This window comes from Castor canadensis, chromosome 1 (genome assembly GCF_047511655.1).
Source record: "Castor canadensis chromosome 1, mCasCan1.hap1v2, whole genome shotgun sequence".
Lineage (NCBI taxonomy): Eukaryota > Metazoa > Chordata > Mammalia > Rodentia > Castoridae > Castor > Castor canadensis.
Window position 1 is genome coordinate 162,803,559 of NC_133386.1, and position 21,120 is coordinate 162,824,678.

The following is a 21,120-nucleotide window of genomic DNA, read 5'->3' on the forward strand; positions in this document are numbered from 1 at the left end:
CATGAAGAGTAGACTGGACAATAAAAGGATTCTCCTCCAGCTCTAATTGTGAATTAATAAATAGGCAACTAAATCTATATAAAATACCTGACAGATAATATGGGATAAAAGACTCCCATTCTCTCTCTTCTCTCTCTCTCTCTCTCTGTCTGTGTCTCTGTCTCTTTCCCTCTCTCTTTCTGAAATTATGTTGATACACATATATGGTAATAGAAGAATGAAATAGATTCATCAAAATAATTATTCTGCTGCTTAGCAAAATTAATTACATGGTAAATGAGAGAAAATTAGAGTAATGAAGTGATTGATATAATCTCTAGAAAGGCCTTTATGAAAATTTAGAATATATATTTTCATATTTGAGCTATAGTTCTTAAAACTGATAATATAGAAAAGTGTATATATGTATAAATATATGTATATTTAGAAGACATACCCAAATGCAGTTCCTTTAATTGTGCTATCAATGTGAACAAGTGAAATTATACTGATTTATAAATCAGTTTTTTGCTTCATCACTAAGTAGCAGTTATTGGGTCCAATCAATCTTGTAGATGTGATATGTGAATGAAGATTTTGTGCCTATGAAAGCTAAAGTCAGAGAAGAAGGGAGGATGGAAAGGGCAATGTGAGACTTTCCCATATATTAATTCTTAGTGTACTAGGAACTTTATTCAGTAGGAACATAAATGAATGAATTGTTTGAGACAGTCACATGACCTCGATTTCTCCATTACTTTCTGTAATACATGCTTTCAAAAGTGATGGTTTTATATTTACTAATGTATGTCCATATTTGTAGGATATAGTACAGAAGCTTCTAAAATAAAATATAGAAAAATATAAAAAAAATTTTCGATCCATGCCTAGCATATTCATGTAATCCCACTTGCTAGGGAGGAGTAGGGTGTAAGAACACAAGTTCCTAGTGGAATTGGCCAGACTTGGCAAAATTAGGAACACCTTATCTCAAAATAAAAATAAAATGAAAGTGCTTGGAGTGTGCCACAGTGCTATGACCACTTGTCTAGCAACTACAATGTCCCAGTTCAATCCTCAGTGAGGATATATATTCATATATATATGTATGAAAATATATGTGTACATATGTATACATATATGTATACATACATGTGTATATGTATATGCATATGTATACATGCCTGTGTGTTGCATATATGAATTTATATGTAGCTATATACATATGTATACATACATATACTTATATGTACTTATATTAGAGAGTCCCTTTACAAAAGGAGTAAAAGTTACTGCAATTTCAAATGTCCAGGTATTATGTCAAGGTCTTTCATCAATTTTAAATTGATTTTTGTACAAGGTAAGATACAGGAGTCTAGTTTCAGTCTCCTACATATGGATTTTAGTTTCCCCAAAACCATTTTATTGGAAGAGTAATTTTTTCTCTGTTATATGTTTTTGACACTTTTGTGGAATTTATATGGTTTTAATTGTGTTGACTTGCTTCTTGGTCTTCTATTTTATTCGTTTGTGCTTGTGCTTTTTTCAGCACCAGGCCATTTTTATTTTTATGGTTCTATATAGGAAGATACCTATAGATATATTCATATGCAATAATTTTCTGAATAGAATCATTGCATATGAAGATTAATCTTCATATCTAATGAAGTGATAATGCACAGAATGAGAAAAATTCTTTAAAAGATACTTATCTGACATTGGGTTAAAATTCAGAAAATATGAAGACCTAACAATATTAAACATCAAACAACAAATATTTCATTTGGTAAGTGGGAAGGGAATTGAATGCCCTGTTCTCAAAACAAGAAAAATATTTGACAAATAAATCTATAGAAAAATGTTTAACACCCTTGTCTATAATGTAAATGCAAATCAAAGCCACAGTGATTCCATTTCACTCAGTCCCAATGGCTATCATTGAGAAAGCAAACAACAAATGTTGGTAAGAATGCTGGAAAAAAGAAACCCTTATGCACTGTTGGTGGATGTGTAAATTAGTGCAGCCATTATGGAAATCAACATGAAGCTTCATTAAAAATCTAAAAATAGAACTATCACAAGATCTTGCTATCTCCTCTTAGACATATATCTGAAGGAATATCCTCATCCTATAATAGAGTCACCTGCACACACAGTTTATTGCAATTCACAGTTGCCTAGCTATAGAATCAGTTCAGTGTCCATCAGCCAATGAATGAATAATGAAAATGTGATAAAAACACAAAATGGAGTATTAGTCATCCAGAAAATAGGAAATTTCATACTTTGCAGGAAAATATATGGAACTGAAGATACCATATTAACCAAATAGGCTAGACTCAGACAAATATTTCATGTTTATCTCATATGCAGGATCTAGACATTTGTGTGTGTGCATGTGTATGTGTGTGTGTGTGTGTGTGTGTGTGTGTGTGTGTGTGTGTTTGTATTATATGAATGTAAAAATGGAACTATTCAGGGGTGGGAACAAGCAGGGATTGAGTGGTAAAGAAAGAGTTAAGGAGGGAGAATATAATAAAAATATATGCATGTTTGAAAATAGCATAATGAAACCCATTTAATTTTTTAAATGTAAAGAAAATGGGAAAGATGAATGTCTTAAAAGGTTATTACAACTCTTAGTAATAATCATATCCATTAGCATCTAAAAATTAAAATTTATACTGGGTGTCTTTGCCATTAGAAAAAGTTTGAAAATAATCAGTTTGATCAATTTTTGTTTAATAAAGCATAGATATATAAAAGTATGCTTATAAACAATTCCATTATCTATGAAATATGTTCATAGATAAACCTTATCATATCACTATTAAAATTCTAACTTCCTGAATCAGTCTGGATTCAGTAGGCCACCTACAAGCTGCATCCTGACAACTAGTAATGTGTGTATTTATGCTTTTTATAGAGAGTGTAGGATTAAGGTCATGTTTGTTTAATGGGTTGCTAAACTCATTCATTCAGCTAACACTTTTGAGCACTTATTTTGTGCTGCATGTTAAGGATAACCTTTGTGCATAATATAAGAATCACAGACTTTGACTTCAAAGAAAAGTGAGCAAAGAAGATATATAAAATATCACAATTTTTCTTGACACTAAATAATATTTTGCAAACATTGAACAACACAAACTTTATAAAACCACCACATTTTAGAAGTTCCAAGACATTAGGGAAATGTACATTACCTAATGTTTTCCATATATGCATGCAATTTCCTCCTTTTTTTCCTAAGGGTCATTATACAGACCGAAATAATAGAAACAGGGTTTAAGGTATATATTGAAGATATTCATCCATTGTGAAAAGAAGAAATACAACCATAAAAAGTAATGTCATGCAGTGGCAATGGGTCGCTAGCCTCATCTTTAGCAATGACCTTATCTTTATTGCCAAACACCCATTCATTAAATCACAAATGATATTTATTTATATTCATTGAAAACAACTACAAGTAGGATGATATTTCTGGCATGGAAAGCACAGAAAAATCGTATATTCAGCTTTTAGTATAGATGAAGAAGAATGAACTGAATGTAAACCACAGCAAAAACAAAAAGCACAGCAAAAGCAAAGTACCAAAACCCAGCTGTCAGCAACACTGGGGAGCATTCTACACAGCCCCACACACATTCATATGCACACACAATTTATTCATAGCGCAACTTTTATTCTTTTGTGCTATATATTGTCATTAACTTTCATCCCAATGATATTTACTCGTGAAATCTCTTGAAATGTTAAATTTTATTAGACTAGCATCCTGGATTCTTTGGAAACATAACACATAGTTGCAGGAAATAATCATACAAAACTTTTTATCTACTTATTTTGCCCCCTAGATTTAAATACATATGTTTACGTTTATACATTTGAAGCCACCATACAAATAGAATTTTATTGCATGCGTTTTATTTAACATTAGAATAAAATGTGTAAAGTCCTTTCGTGTTTTTTTTTCATTTCCTTCAGATTTCATGCAAGCACAAAACACATACAAACATATGTGGATTACTGTGAATTTTTAAATTAAGGCCACAGTTTTACATATCGCTTTTCAAACTGTTTTAATGTGAGTATTCATCCAGAAGACTAGTTGTATAACTTTTTTATTGTTCTTTGATAGCTGTATAACTTACATCGTGCATTATGTATTTCAGTTGTTTGTTTTGTAGCTGTCACCCACCCTAAGACTGTCAATTCCTTGAAAGCACGAAGCACCCAATTTGTATGCCCAAGATTGAATGCAAAATCTAACACATAAAAGTCAATGCATAACTGAGAGGCAATAGAATATGCAGGACAGAATGAATCCTTTAACTATGTAAGTATACTCCATAGAGAGTTTGTTTGTTAGAGAAAGTCAAAAAGATGGATCCTCTCAGAAAAATGAAGCAGATTATAGAAATATTTTAAGAAAAAAACACATAGTAACTGAAATTCAAATATTCATTAGACACATAAAAGGAGAATAGAAAATTCAAACGGAGTAACTGGTACAGTCAGGTTTCTAGGGATTAGGAAAGAGTAATCAATTATCTTGAGTACAGCAGAGAGTCTCCATAGGTCTGAATAAAGCCTGGTGAGAGATTGTCAAATTTTCTCTCCTTTGAAAAACATTTTCTAAGTTAGAATAATCTATGGGAGATTTCCAATGGAGCATGATATGATTCTAGCCATATCTTAGGTAGATTACTCATAAAGAATGTTTTATATAAATTGAACTATAAAGAGCATCAGAAATAGAGGAGGAAATAGACTCATTTTTGCTTTTTGATTTGTTTGGGTTTTTTGTGTGCCTACTTGTTTCTTTTATTTGCAGTACTGGTATTTGAACTCAAGGCCATGCACTTTCTAGGCAGGCACTTTAACACTTTAACTTTACCCTTAGACTTGTTTACTCTCATTATTTTTCTGATAGGATCTTTCAATTTTTGCTCAGGTTATCCTTAGACAGTGATCTTCTTATCTATGACTCCTGCTTAACTGGAATTACTGGCATTCACCACCATATCTAATGCCTTTATTGAAATGGAGTTTTGTAACTTTTCACTTGGGCTCGCCTTGAATTGTGATCATCTGGATCTCTGCCTCCTGATTAGTTGGGATTACAAGTGTGACCCCCATGTCCAGATTGGAAAATAGGCTCTTTGATGGACCCAGCAAATAAGGATCCCATCAAAATGAAGGGCCAAAAGATGAAAATTTAGGAATAGCTATAGAAAAAAATACATGGAAAATAATTGGATTTCAAATCTTGTTTTGTCCAATTCCTTTACTGTTGCTTTTAATATAAATTTCGTCACACATTCTAAATGAAAGTGAATGCCACAATAATATTTGCAGTTCATAAAAAAATGTATGTTAGCAGTTATAAATTATCTCATGTCTTTTTTGTTTTCAATATAAACATGTTTAATTTTAATAGATGCCAAGATGTATGTCATTGAATGGATCAGGGAGATTTTATTGGTAGAAAAATATCTTTCAAGCTGGGATATATGTATGCACTCACTGGAAAGCAGGAAACAAAGCAGTTAACAATATTCTAAATCATATGTCACTGGAGGTAGAGAACTCTTGAATTTGATGCATTCATTTATTCCTTTGTCCATTCAGTGTGTATTAACTGTTAATTTCTCTCTTGCTAGTCATCACATTATGCCTCTTTCAAATCAGTATGTATTAGATGACTTTTACCAGCTTATTGTTTCCTCCTCTTGAGCCAGGATGAGATCTAAATTCCATGTGTGTTTTAAAAATTCTCTGATTCTATCATCATGTCTATATGAAAGAATTCTATGTTCCTTAGTTATTGGGTTAACAGACAAAAAAGCCTGAGGGTCAAGAAACACTGTTGGTGGAAGTGTTAACTAGTACAACCACTATTGAAAAAGGTATGAAGGGGCCTCAAAAAACTAAAAATACATCTGCTATGTGATCTAGTATTACCACTCCTGGGGATATACCCACAGAAATGTGAGCCAGCTTACAACAAAGGAAACTACACACCCGTGTTATTGCATCATTATTCACAATAGCCAAGCTATGGAACAGCCAAGATGCCCCACTACTGATGACTGGATTAAGAAAATGTGGTATTTATGTACAATGGAATTTTATTTAGTGACAAAGAAGAATGAGATTTTTGTCATTCACAAGTAAATGGATGGAATTGGAGAACACCATCTTAAGTGAAGTTAGCCAAGCTCAGAAGGCCAAAAGTCACATGTTCTTCCTCATATGTGGAATATAGACCTAAAACAAATGCAGCAATATTATAGGACACTGGTCACACTAAGGGGAGGCCACTCACAGGAGTGATAAGGAAAGGAAAGGAAACTAAAAACTTAAATTTTGTTGATGTGCTCACTGTACAGGAATATAGAAATTTTAAACTGGCCAAGGCCACCATGGGAAGGGGACAAAGGAAGAGTGAAGAGAACGATAAGAAATGAACCAATTGCATTGTAATACATACGTGCATGGAAACAACACAAGGAAACTCCCTGTGTTACTATGCAAAACCTCAAGTTTCTTTTTTTATCTTTTATGGTTTTTTCTACAAAATCAGAGAACAGGAGGGCAGAACAGGTTGTGCAGGGGAAAAGGGGGAAGGTGGCAGGGTAAGGGATAGGATGATATATGGTGCAAATAATACGTACACATATATGTAAACGCAAAAATGATACCTGTTGAAACTGTTCTAGGAATTGGGGGAAGGGAGTGAGGGAGAGTGGTGGAAGGGGTGAATTGAAGTATGACATATTTGATGCATTTGAAGAACCTTTGTAATTGCCACAATGTACCCCCACCCAACACATCAATAAAGGACAAAAAAGAAGCAGATATAAATAAAAATCTATGAGTGACTGTAATGAAGATGCCCATAGCTCAGTGGTATGGCATTTGCCTAACATGCTCTTGACCCTGGGTTTGATTCCCAGTACTGAAAACAAAACAAAACAAAACCAACAGAAAAGCATGACAAAAACCAAACAGAAGCAAAGCAAAGAAAAAAATATCTATGAATGCTTAGTTTCAGAGGACTAGAATGTGTCAGAAGAGCAAATATTAATCTCTGAGCCTAGGTAAATTGTGGAAGATTAGTACGACTACAGTGAAAATCAGTATAGCGTTACTTCAAAAAACTAAAAATAATATAACTGCCATTTGACCTGGGAATAAGACTCTTGAGAATATAGTCAAAGGAATGTAGGTCATTATATACTAGAAACTCCTGTACAACATGTTTATAGCAGCATTATTCACAGTAGCTAAACTGTGGAAACAGCCCAGATGCACTACAAAAGATGAATAGTAAAGAAAATGTGATGTGATGTGTGCGTGTGTGTGTGTATTAGTTAGCCATAAAAAGAATGATAATATGTTGCATGCAGAAAAATGGAGGGAATGGGAAATCATCATGTCTTATTAAATAAGCCAGATTGAGAAAGACAAGTATCATATAACTGCTATTACATGCAGAATCTAAATTGAAAGAGACAAATGTCATAAATGTAAAATGAGGTGATTGGGGATGGAACCAGTTGGGTCATAGGGCAAAATGAGAAGGTGATGGGTGGTGGAATATTACTGAGGTACTTCACTGCACACACTTATATGAAAATAGGATAATGAAATCAGTTAAATTTGTTTTTAAAAGGAGGGTACAGCATCACCGAATGAATTTTATCAAAGTTTATTATAAGCATTTTGGAAATATCACAATGAATGCCATTTGTACATTTATTTTATGCTAATTAAAATAACAAAAACCAATAAAATAAAACTGTGTTTCAAAAGAAATGCAGACACTCTGATGGGTGTGTGGTTATATTATACTATGGTCCGAGATGACAAGCATATAAATAATGGTTGCACTTTGGAGGAGGGCTGTCAAAAAACAGCATGCATCACTGAGTTACTAAAATTGTCTTATAAAGTCATGTACGTAAATCTAATAAGCAGACGTTAAATGCAAGGTTAAGTAAAGTTTATCTTCTAAATGAATATGCTAATGCTCACACATGAAAATTTTAGTTGGAAAGAGGGAATGCTGCTTTACATTGCAAATTTAACTCAGTTGTTTACAAATTCATCAGACTTTGCATCATGAAGGTCTAATCTGTGAGCTGATCACACAGTAATGTCTCTTCTATATTTAAGGAAATTGTTAATGTTTTATGACTTCTTAGCATAAAACTGTTTTTTTCCTCAGAATAAAAGCTTGAAAAACAAACTTTTGTCGGGAAGCAAGCTGTGTGGGATTCATGCAGAAGAGGTGAGTAAATTTTATCTTCATTGGCTTCACCTGGAAAAAGCAGTATTCAAGCCAAATATGTTTAAAATCCAGACATCTATGGATTTTTCAATTTTTCTAGCAAAGTGTGGAATAAAAAAATAAAATCATTATAGAGCTCATTTTGTGGTACTGGTGTTTGAACTCAGGACCTTGTGGTTGTTAGGCAAGTGCTCTGCCACTTGGGCCAACCTCAGCTCTTTGTTTTTATAATGTTTGTATGTCCTTCAATGTTTAAAGATTGTATAACTAAGAGAACAAAAGATGAAGTAAAATTCATTAAATATTAGTTTTGTAAGATGATGTTCAAGATTCCTGTTTTAACTCTAAGAATTTCCTTAGTAACAAATTTCTGATAACCCATTATATTTTTCTACCTTCTGTAATACCTGCAGAATGTCTAGTTTTCTGGTTGTGAGTGATAATGAGAATGAGATTCCTGTAGTTAGTCAAAAACGTTCAAAATAAACACATCGTTGAAGTAAAATTGTCTTAAGCATTTTTTCCAGAGAGGAGAAAATCATTCAGGTTAATCTAGGTTTAACTAAAATAATCAACTTTCTGCATTTCCCATCTCTGATCCTATTTAATGTAGAAATGTAGCTCACAGTAAGCACTTCTAAATGTTAGCAATGAAACAGTAGTGCTAACATTCTATGTGATCATTTATTACTCAAGGAAAGGAGACAAGAGTTAATTGGATACTCCAAGAAGCACACACAAAAATAGATTAGATGTGCAAGAATATTTTTTTCCAGGAAAATCTTGTGAATTATAAGAAACAGGCAAGGGGGCTTTTCTGTGCTTTTGCCTGTGTCGTCAGAACACTAGAATTTGGAGGGTTCTTGGTCTTGCTGAAGAAAGAATTCAGGGACTGCAAACAGAGGAGTTTTAATAGAGCTAGATTCATTTGAAAAGAGAAAGTACAGAAGGAAAACAAAACACATTCTGAAGTGAAGGTGAGAGTCCACAGCATGGCAGGCAGTTAAGTGCACTGAGCTCTCAGTTCCCAGGCACTTTAATAAAAAACTGCAGGATATTAGACATTTTTTTAGTTTGTGTACATAATTATTGAGTTTTCTAAGAAATGTGAGGGCTTTCCCTGGAAAGGGCTGGCCAGAGAGGAAAGTTCCTTACAATGTTCATTTGAAACTAAGAGGCAATTTATAAGGCTGCACTTACACAAAACTGCAACTTTAATTACATGTTGGTTAATTCTTTTTGTGACCTTGTACCTTTTGCAGGCTTTCTGAAGAAAACCAGATTGAGAAAATTTATGGCCTACCTTTACGTGTAATTTGTCCCTTGAGGGTGGTTGCCCAACTTTGTCTCCTTGTTTAAGTCCCTCTAATACAGTGATGAATTCCTGATGCCTATGAGGAAAGCAGGAAGGATGCAGGCTTGGTTAGAACAGCAACAGTGGCTTGTACTATTTGAAATTTACTCTACCTCCAGTAGTTGTCTGGAAGAAAGGTAAAGAGCTGGTCAAACAAATATGTCCTCTTCTACATATGGACCCACCATATAACCCTTGTGTCACAGTGCCTGTTCCTGTTCTCTTGCTTCTGTAGGAGGAAGAGCGAAGATTGCCAGTTAGGGCAAAAGACTTACCCTTTAAAGCTCCAACTAGGAAATGATATCGTTTCTAACGGTACCCTGTTTTCCAGAACTAGGTTATATTTTTTGTAATTGAAAGGGAGGCTAAAAATGTTATTAGATCATATGACTAGCCCCAAAGTGAATTTCTTTTCCTAAAGCAGGTGAGAATACACTATCTGAAACAAACATGAAAAACAGTCATTATAATAAACACTATAATTCAAATATAACATGCACTATAATGAGCTATAAAGATTTCAATAGTATCTTTTAAGTAGCATTATATATAAAGTTAATAGAAAAATTTCATTGCATATAAATTGATGGTCTATAAGATGAAAAATCACACTGAATGGATTGTAGATTGATCAATGGCTATATTCGTTTTATTGCATTTTTCTCTTTGGACAGAAATAATGTGAGATTGTTTATATTTGCTAGGTTTCTAGAAATAGGACAAATATGGGTTTTGCAGGGTTTAATACTATTTAGAAGGGAGTAGGCAAGTGGAATGGTTTTCTGAATGAGAAATGTCTGGATAGAATCTGTATTTTGAGATAGTCAACATGATCTGAAGGACCTCACAATGCTCAAGAACTTGAAAGATGTAGGAGCTCCTGGAAGAAATTATCTTTGGTGTTTAGAAAACATGAATTTTACCTTTGTTTTAGTTTTCATAAAAAATAATTCAAATTTTTTCATCTCCGTTCTTGCCTTATTACTAAATTCTTGTTTATGCATTGCTATATTCTTCACATTATAACAAATTTATTACAATTCACTCATTTGCCTTATTTTAATAAAAATTTACAGAACAACTTTAGCTCTTAATATTCTGAATAAGGGGAGGAATTTAGTCTGATGCAATAGGATTTTAAAATAATATTATGGCAAATCTAAGTGCTTGGTTCACCATTACTATAAAAAAATTAATGTTTTCTGCTAGTTAAAAAGCAAGAAAGGAGTTTGTCTTATAGATCACTAACCCTAAATCTTTATTATTCACACATGACTAAAACATGTTTTGATTTTCCATGGTAGAACATTAACAAAGTAAGAAACAATAAATACCACCTACCATAAGAATCATGACTCTTTCATAAAAGAAAATTTAACACAAAATTCTAGGCAGGAAGAATGTCAGATTGAAAGACATTTTCCTAAATGAGAAAAATTAGCCTATCTAAAATGGTCTGCAATTGTTGTCTTCCTCTTTGTTATCTCCATCTTCTTATTGTCATCACCATCATTGTCACCAACTTTAGTTTTATGTGTGTGTTTGGAGCTGGTACTCAAACCCAGGGCCTTGTACAGGATGGGTAAGTGCTACACTACAAAGCCACACCCTCAGCCCCCTTCTTTTGTTTCATCTATGGACTTATGGAAACTTCATGACTTACATGCAACAAAATTATTAAAATCTCATTTTTTTATAAGTGGAAACTGAAAAATGTATTTGAATTCACTCATAAATCCAACATAGTTCTAAATCAAAGTATAAACACCTGATCAACTGATGATTAAAACAGTTAGTTCACGCTAGCAGCACACATAGTGAAATTGGAACAATACAGAGAAAATTAGCATGGCTCTGCATAAAGATGACAAATTCCTGAAGCATTTCATATTTTAAAAAAAAGGCTATAGTACCCACAAAACTCAAACATAACTTACAGGATTGTGTCACATTGATCCATATACTTTCTTTTACTAAGCTGTTATTATTTGAAACAGGGTGCTGCCAGTGTTCAATTTATGGGCTTAAGCAGTCATCCTGCCTCAGGTTCAAATAAAATTACCAAAATTCAAAATATAGTGATATCTCAGTTGTTTGAAGAGTATCTTTTCACAATTTTAACTTTTCAAAAGGTTACTAATGAGTTGGCAACTGTTTTTCAAATTAATGCATATTACAAAAGAAATGTACTCACTCAGAATTTATTTATTTTTGCATAATCTTTCCTCAAATCCTCCAAAGTAAATTTTCTTTTAACACACTGAAAATTAGAAGACAGCTAAAATACTCTGTACAGAAGAGTTGGAAGAGTGTAAGAACAACTTCTAAAAGTTATTTTTATGTCATCATCTCAAAACTCAATAAACCTACCAGGTCATGATGAGTAAATGCAGACAAAACAAAACAAATACATTGGATTTTATCATAGTTCTTGTGTGAATCAATACATAATATAGTAATTGCTGTCTAATAATGATTGCACATTATACAGAATTGTTTAAATTATATTATGTGTTTTGGTTGTAAATCTGCATTAAAAATAGAAAATTCAATTGGTTAAAATGAGTACTTTGACACCTGGGAGATAGACCATCAATTATGGGGATGACTACAAGTGGAGTTGAGCAAACCATTCACGCTTTATGTTGTAATATTCTCCATTCTCCACTGATATTCATCAACACTACTTAAAATGAAAAGACTTCTCCTGAGTGACTAGCCTGGCTATAAATGAATGCTGTGCCAATAAACTTTGTATTTCAAACTGTGAAGGGTGACTAAAATTGCCCTTTTTGAGAAGCTCAAAATAATAGTGATGTAAATCAGAATTATCTTAGAAAACTAATATTAGGCCATGTCTGGAATATCATTATTTTTGGTCACTTAGGAGACTTTGAGGGTAGTCAGAGATGTAGCAAATGTTAATTTTAAAGTAAAATATAAACTGAAGTGGCTGAGGGCTCCATCGAAAGTTTGCATTCTTAATAGCCATTAACAATCACACATACACAATAATACATTTTTGTCTTCTATGCATCATGCATTTCACACTCACTATCTCTATCAAAGAAAAGATGATAAGTTTTTATAGAAGTGAGAAATCACTATTTGTAGAAAACCACAAATCCCTGTTTTTACTGTTGGAGCTCAACTGTACTGCATGATTTTTAAGGTATCAAACTTAAACAGCTTCCTTCCTTCCTTCCTTCCTCCCTCCCTTCCTTTCTTCTTTCTTTCCTCCTTTCCTTTGTCTATACTTTGTCCTTCTTTTATTATCTACTCTCTTTCCATTTTTATCTTTTCTCTTTAATTTTTTTTTTTTTTTTTTTTTTGGTGGTGCTGGTTTTAAACTCATGACATGCACTTGCTAGGCAGGTACTCTACACTTAAGTCACATTTCAGCCTTTATTCTTTAGATGATTTTTAGATAGCTTCTCGTATTTCTGCACTGAGATGGTTTTACACGGGATCCATCTACCTGTGCCTCCCACATAGCTAGAATCATGGGCAAATGCTAGCACATCTGGCTCATTGATTGAAATGGGGTCTTGCTAACTTTCTGCTAGGCTGCTCTTGAACCACCATCCTTCTGATCTCCTCAACCTGAGTAGCTGGGCTTGTAGGTGTGAACTCTCACACCTGTGCTCCCTTCTTTTTTATTTCAGTTCATTTTGTTTTCTTTTTGGTCTCTCTTATCAACTTCATGATTCAACAAATCATGAAATGTAGTATTTGAAACATTGTCAAGGCCTCAGACTGATCAGTGCTGTTTATAGCACTGAGTGATTATTTAAGAACTGCTACACCATCATAACAAAGCCTACAACTTTGCAAAATCAACTACCTTTTATAGTTAAAAAATATTCTAAATATAATAGGAAATTGAATCAAAACACTTGTAGTTGATTCAGTAAAAGACTCATGTGTATGAAATCTATGGTTGGGAAAATGACCATATTTCAATAATCTGAGTGTATAATCATTATTCAGGAAGATTTTCATATCAACAGAGTTTGCTAGAATACAATAGTCACATATTCTGTGTTGATAATCTTCAATGGCTTTTTTTTGGCAGTACTAGAGTTTTAACTCAGAATCTTGCACTTGCTAGGAATGTGTTCTATAACTTGAGACAGACCCCAACCCTTTTTTGTGTTAGTTATTTTTCAGATTTGTTCTCAGATTTTTGCCCATGACTGGTCTTGGAATATGATCCTTGTACCTATGTTTCATAGTAGGTGGGATCTCAAACATGTGCCACCACTTCCTGGCTTGTTGGTTGAGATGAGGTTTCTGTAAATTATATCTTGGCCACCAAAAACTATGATCTTCTTGGTCTCTGCCTCCCAAGTCATTGAGATTACAAGTGTGTGCTACTGTGACCAGCCCTTAAAATTGAATTTTATTTTATTTTTTTTTTTAAGGGTCTCATGATTTATTTAATTTCGTTTTTTTTTCATTTTTCTTTTATTATTCATATGTGCATACAAGGTTTGGTTCATTTCTCCCCCCTGCCCCCACCCCCTCCCTTACCACCCACTCCGCCCCCCCTCTCTCCCCCCCTCAATACCCAGCAGAAACTATTTTGCCCTTATTTCTAATTTTGTTGTACAGAGAGTATAAGCAATAATAGGAAGGAACAAGGGTTTTTGCTGGTAGAGATAAGGATAGCTATACAGGGCATTGACTCACATTGATTTCCTGTGCGTGAGTGTTACCTTCTAGGTTAATTCTTTTTGATCTAACCTTTTCTCTAGTACCTGTTCCCCTTTTCCTATTGGCCTAAGTTGCTTTAAGGTATCTGCTTTAGTTTCTCTGCGTTAAGGGCAACAAATACTAGCTAGATTTTTAGGTGTCTTACCTATCCTCACCTCTCCCTTGAGTGCTAAAGCATTTATCATGTGCTCATAGTCCAATCCCCTTGTTGTGTTTGCCCTTGATCTAATGTCCACATATGAGGGAGAACATACGATTTTTGGTTTTTTGAGCCAGGCTAACCTCACTCAGAATGATGTTCTCCAATTCCATCCATTTACCAGCGAATGATAACATTTCGTTCCTCTTCATGGCTGCATAAAATTCCATTGTGTATAGATACCACATTTTCTTAATCCATTCGTCAGTGCTGGGGCATCTTGGCTGTTTCCATAACTTGGCTATTGTGAATAGTGCCGCAATAAACATGGATGTGCAGGTGCCTCTGGAGTAACAGTCTTTTGGGTATATCCCCAAGAGTGGTATTGCTGGATCAAATGGTAGATCGATGTCCAGCTTTTTAAGTAGCCTCCAAATTTTTTTCCAGAGTGGATGTACTAGTCTACATTCCCACCAACAGTGTAAGAGGGTTCCTTTTTCCCCGCATCCTCGCCAACACCTGTTGGTGGTGGTGTTGCTGATGATGGCTATTCTAACAGGGGTGAGGTGGAATCTTAGTGTGGTTTTAATTTGCATTTCCTTTATTGCTAGAGATGGTGAGCATTTTTTCATGTGTTTTCTAGCCATTTGAATTTCTTCTTTTGAGAAAGTTCTGTTTAGTTCATGTGCCCATTTCTTTATTGGTTCATTAGTTTTGGGAGAATTTAGTTTTTTAAGTTCCCTGTATATTCTGGTTATCAGTCCTTTGTCTGATGTGTAGCTGGCAAATATTTTCTCCCACTCTGTGGGTGTTCTCTTCAGTTTAGAGACCATTTCTTTTGATGAACAGAAGCTTTTTAGTTTTATGAGGTCCCATTTATCTATGCTATCTCTTAGTTGCTGTTCTGCTGGGGTTTCATTGAGAAAGTTCTTACCTATACCTACTAACTCCAGAGTATTTCCTACTCTTTCTTGTATCAACTTAAGAGTCTGTGGTCTGATATTAAGATCCTTGATCCATTTTGAGTTAATCTTGGTATAGGGTGATATACATGGATCTAGTTTCAGTTTTTTGCAGACTGCTAACCAGTTTTCCCAGCAGTTTTTGTTGAAGAGGCTGCTATTTCTCCATCGTATATTTTTAGCTCCTTTGTCAAAGATAAGTTGCTTATAATTGTGTGGCTTCATATCTGGATCCTCTATTCTGCTCCACTGGTCTTCATGTCTGTTTTTGTGCCAGTACCATGCTGTTTTTATTGTTATTGCTTTGTAATATAGTTTGAAGTCAGGTATTGTGATACCTCCTGCATTGTTCTTTTGACTGAGTATTGCCTTGGCTATTCGTGGCCTCTTGTGTTTCCATATAAATTTCACAGTAGATTTTTCAATCTCTTTAATGAATGTCATTGGAATTTTGATGGGAATTGCATTAAACATGTAGATTACTTTGGGGAGTATCGACATTTTTACTATGTTGATTCTACCTATCCATGAGCATGGGAGATCTCTCCATTTTCTATAGTCTTCCTCAATCTCTTTCGTCAGAAGTGTATAGTTTTCCTTGTAGAGGTCTTTCACATCTTTTGTTAGGTTTACACCTAGGTATTTGATTTTGTTTGAGGCTATTGTTTTCATACATTCTTTTTCCGTTTGCTCATTGTTATTGTATAGAAATGCTAATGATTTTTCTATGTTGATTTTATATCCTGCTACCTTGCTATAGCTATTGATGATGTCTAGAAGCTTCTGAGTAAAGTTTTTTGGGTCTTTAAGGTATAGGTCATGTCATCTGCAAATAGGGATATTTTGACAGTTTCTTTACCTGTTTGTATTCCTTTTATTCCTTCTTCCTGCCTAATTGCTCTGGCTAGGAATTCCAGTACTATGTTGAATAGGAGTGGAGATAGTGGGCATCCTTGTCTGGTTCCTGATTTTAGAGGGAATGGTTTTAATTTTTCTCCGTTAAGTATAATGCTGGCTGTAGGTTTGTCATATATAGCTTTTATAATGTTGAGGAACTTTCCTTCTATTCCTAGTTTTCTTAGGGCTTTTATCATGAAATGGTGTTGGATCTTATCAAAGGCTTTTTCTGCATCTATTGAGATGATCAAGGGGTTTTTGTCTTTGCTTCTGTTAATGTGGTTTATTACGTTTATTGATTTTCGTATGTTGAACCACCCCTGCATCCCTGGGATGAAGCCTACTTGGTCGTGGTGAATAATCTTTTTGATGTGTTGCTGAATTTGGTTTGCCATTATTTTGTTGAGGATTTTTCCATCAATGTTCATTAAGGAGATTGGCCTATAGTTCTCCTTTTTGGAGGTGTCTTTGCCTGGTTTTGGGATACGTGTAATACTGGCTTTATAAAATGTGTTTGACAGTTTTCCTTCCCTTTCTATTTCGTGGAACAGTTTAAGGAGGGTTGGTATCAGTTCTTCTTTAAAGGTCTGATAGAATTCAGCAGAGAATCCATCAGGTCCTGGACTTTTCTTTTTGGGGAGACTCTTGATTGCTGCTTCAATTTCATTTTGTGTTATAGGTCTATTCAGGTGATTAGTTTCCTCTTGGTTCAGTTTTGGATGATCATATGTATCTAGAAATCTGTCCATTTCTTTTAGATTTTCAAATTTATTTGAATATAGGTTCTCAAAGTAGTCTCTGATGATTTCCTGGACTTCCATGGTGTTTGTTGTTATCTCGCCTTTTGCATTCCTAATTCTACTAATTTGGGTTTTTTCTCTCCTCATTTTAGTCAGGTTTGCCAGGGGTCTATTGATCTTGTTTATTTTTTCAAAGAACCAACTTTTTGCTTCATTAATTCTTTGTGTGGTTTTTTTGGTTTCTATTTCGTTGATTTCAGCTCTTATTTTTATTATTTCTCTCCTTCTATTTGTTTTGGGATTTGCTTGTTCTTGTTTTTCTAGGAGTTTGAGATGTATCATTAGGTCATTGATTTGGGATCTTTCAATCTTTTTAATATATGCACTCATGGCTATAAACTTTCCTCTCAGGACTGCCTTAGCTGTGTCCCATAGGTTCCGGTAGGTTGTGTTTTCATTTTCATTGACTTCCAGGAACTTTTTAATTTCCTCTTTTATTTCATCGATGATCCACTCTTCATTAAGTAATGAGTTATTTAGTTTCCAGCTGTTTGCATGTTTTTTGTCTTTATTTTTGTTGTTGAGTTCTACTTTTACTGCATTGTGGTCAGATAGTATGCACGGTATTATTTCTATTTTCTTATATTTGCTGAGGCTTGCTTTGTGCCCTAGGATATGATCTATTTTGGAGAAGGTTCCATGGGCTGCTGAGAAGAATGTATATTGTGTAGAGGTTGGATGAAATGTTCTGTAGACATCTACTAGGTCCACTTGATCTATTGCATATTTTAGATCTTGGATTTCTTTATTGAGTTTTTGTTTGGATGACCTATCTATTGATGCAGTATAATTGATTACCTTTAAGTGTACAGTTGGAATTGGTTTGGTTACTGTATCTTTTTAAGAAGTAGAATATTTCCATCACTCTCAAGAATTCCTTCTTACTATCTTATACTCAATCTCCACTCAACCTCTAATACATATCAACAACTAAATTGATTTTGGTCTCTTTTAATTAACGTTTCCTAGAATATCATACAAATGAAACTCCTCAAAGTCTATCTTCTAATGATTTAATTGTTTTCACACAATATAATGAAAATGGATCCATGTTTTCACATAGTTTATAACTGTATCATTTATTTAATTGTTCAGCTCTCTTCAAGTATGACATTTCTTAAATATATTGCAATTTGTTTCCTCACCAGTTAAAGAACATGTAGAGTATTTTTCCAGTGCTTGGCTATCATGAATAAAGACACTGTAAATTTTTTTGTACACATTATTATCCCTCAGTTAAATACCAGGGAAGGATCACCATCTGCTGTAGTGTGCATATGTTCATAAGAAGTTGTAGACCTTGTTGCCAAAGTGATTATATGATTTTACATTTCCACTTAATATTTTTTTCTAATTCATAAATCATTCAAAAATATTTATTTTGTGATTATATTGTGCTAGGCACTATAGATGCAATCATTATTGACCAAACAAATACAGTCCCTGAAAAATATGGAATGCTTCATAAATTTGCATATCACCTTGGTATAGGGCCATGCTAATCTTTTCTGTAGGCACAATTTTTCCAATTATAGTGCATGTGCTAAATTATAGTAAATTGTAAAGTGAGTATCATGTCATCATTTTCAATTATCATTTTGTCCTCATATGACCATGGTATGATGATAAAGAAGATGATGACAATGACATGTGTTAGTTTCTTTCTAATAAAGAATTGAGACCTATAGATTTATTATAGAAATATAATAAATCAAAATTCTTACATTGTTGGACACTGAGTCTCTTCACAAAATCTAAGAATGCATCCTTCTCATCTGTGGCTTAACAGTGTGATAGTCAAATATATCTGCAGGAAGACATTTCTGTTTTAGCATTTTATATTGGAATGACACTGTTTAAAAAATACACCTCAGTATTCTCTTATGCTTTACTTCCTGCCTCATTTGCTTGTTGCCTGTTCAATTGGATGTATAGTGGAATGAAACTTGGTCATTTATTTAAACTTCCTTGAATTTGATCTTAAAAATTACTTAATCAACTATGAGTAGTAACAACAGAGACATACATATACACAGGTATATTTATCTAAAATCAGATTTCTGGTCATGCATAAGTGACAGACATTTTGTTTGTAGAGTAGGGGTGAACAATAAGCAAATTTCTTTAAATAATACCCTTTGAATGATAAGAATTTTAATGGACTTTAGTTTTTTTCATTGTACCTCAGACATGTAGATATCTGATACTCAAAGCAGAGCTTAAATTTTTCTGTTTTATTTTCAAACAGTAAGGTTCTGTTTTACTTAGCTGAAAAGTTTTCCCATGTAGTCTGTATGAATTTTAATCTTCAAGTTTTAAAATATAAGTGAAGTTAGGCACTAATCCATGTTTCTGCTTTTGCAGTCAAAAAAAATCCAAGCCCAGCTGAAAGAACTTCGTTATGGGAAGAAGGATTTATTATTTAAGGTGAGCGTCTTTCTCCCTTTCCCCTTTCAACTTTCTAGCCCAATTCTTAAACTATCAAAATCGTTATTTTACTGAAACTTAATTTCTTGATTTGTCCAGTCACTGAGAGTTTTATTCAACTGAAATGAGGATGCATCCACTTTCTTGCCTCATGGATTAATGGAGATGAAGGTTACACTAGTTCCTTCTCAAAGGAAGACAATATTCTAAAGTATTTAAAGTTACTCTGTTGCTGCAATTACTTTAACTCAGTGTTGAATAATATTGTCATCTGGAAGATTTCCATAAAGCAGAACATCTATTGAGAAAGTTTCCAGACATGAGGTACACCGATGAACTACAGAAATTGCTGACCAAACTTCTTTATTACTAAGAGTTGCCATACTTAATAATTATTCACAGGTTTTGTTTATTGATAGTGTCCTTTACATTACTATGTAGTCAAAATATCTGTGAATACTAGTATGAGTACTAGTTAAACTGAATATGTTAAAACTGTATAATGTTCTTCCAAAGATACTTAATTCCTATTTCCTGGAACTTAGGAATTCCAAGGAGGATTTTCAATGTGATTAAATTAAGAATCTTGAGATGGGAAGATTAAGATTTTTATCAAGGTGGGCACTGATTTGAGTGAAATGAAAGAGGGCAATGGACGGGTGAATATGAGCAAAGTACATTATAAACATGTATGAAAATAGAATAATTAATCCCATTAAAAGTAATCTTTACATTTAATAAACTTGAAAAAGTCAGGAAAAACAAGGCCGTGTGGTCATAATGTAGTATCATAAAAGATAATGGAAAGGATTCTTGACAGCCTGCAGAAGGTTCAGCCTCACTCACACCTTAATTTTATTCCTTAAAATTGATTTCAGATTTCTAATCTTGGAAACCATAGGAGTATAACTTTTCATTATTTTAAGCCACTAAGCTTGCGGTAATTTGTTAGAGCAAGAAGAAACTAATACCATTTGTCCCTCCCCCAATCCAAACAAGGGAGATAAAAGGAAGGTGTTTTAATGGCTTTTGGTTGTATATCTGCCTTGTCAAATGCAATAGAGAGATACAGACTTAGCATCCAAACAGTAGAAATAATATTTTGTTATTAAAATAAGTTTAAATTACTTTCCATGTAATATTTAATCTTTAACATTTCCACAACAAATACCATCTCAAAACTGCAAAAATCAGGTTCAAATTGAAGGGAAAGAACTCACAATTTTATGTAATGTTTCAGAAATCAAGCAATTTCTCTAATGAGAACAATAAGAAGCAGTTTATCTTTCTTCATCAGTACCTTTAGTCTTTGCTTTAAATCATAGGGAAATGTTTCTATTATGTCAACCAATATTTATTATACACTTATTCCATGCAAGACATTCATCTGGGCACATTCTGTTACTTGCTCTTTCATAAATATGCTTCCTGCCATTCCTTTGAGTTTATTTATAACAACATAACCGTAGCATCCCAAGCAAATTGTGAATTCTCAAAGAGGCTTACTAACCCCCACTGCCAGCATGCTACTTATTTATTTGCTA

At 33.7% G+C, this 21,120-nt stretch overlaps 1 protein-coding gene, 1 non-coding gene and 1 pseudogene across 3 annotated transcripts in view; 2 read left to right on the forward strand and 1 right to left on the reverse strand.

Annotated features, from left to right (window-relative positions):
* The window catches only part of Luzp2 (leucine zipper protein 2), a 469,710-nt gene that overhangs the window by 345,346 nt on the left and 103,244 nt on the right, over nucleotides 1-21,120 (forward strand). For both annotated transcript variants that reach the window (XM_074043008.1, XM_074043011.1), the window contains exons 6-7: nucleotides 8,219-8,281; nucleotides 19,514-19,576. In XM_074043008.1, the coding sequence (XP_073899109.1) occupies nucleotides 8,219-8,281; nucleotides 19,514-19,576 (126 nt within the window). The remainder of the gene's footprint in view (nucleotides 1-8,218; nucleotides 8,282-19,513; nucleotides 19,577-21,120) is intronic.
* On the forward strand, nucleotides 11,431-11,530 carry LOC141416304 (U6 spliceosomal RNA; annotated as a pseudogene).
* On the reverse strand, nucleotides 18,596-18,701 carry LOC141416392 (U6 spliceosomal RNA). Its single transcript, XR_012441124.1, has one exon. It is a non-coding gene; the product is annotated as a U6 spliceosomal RNA (small nuclear RNA).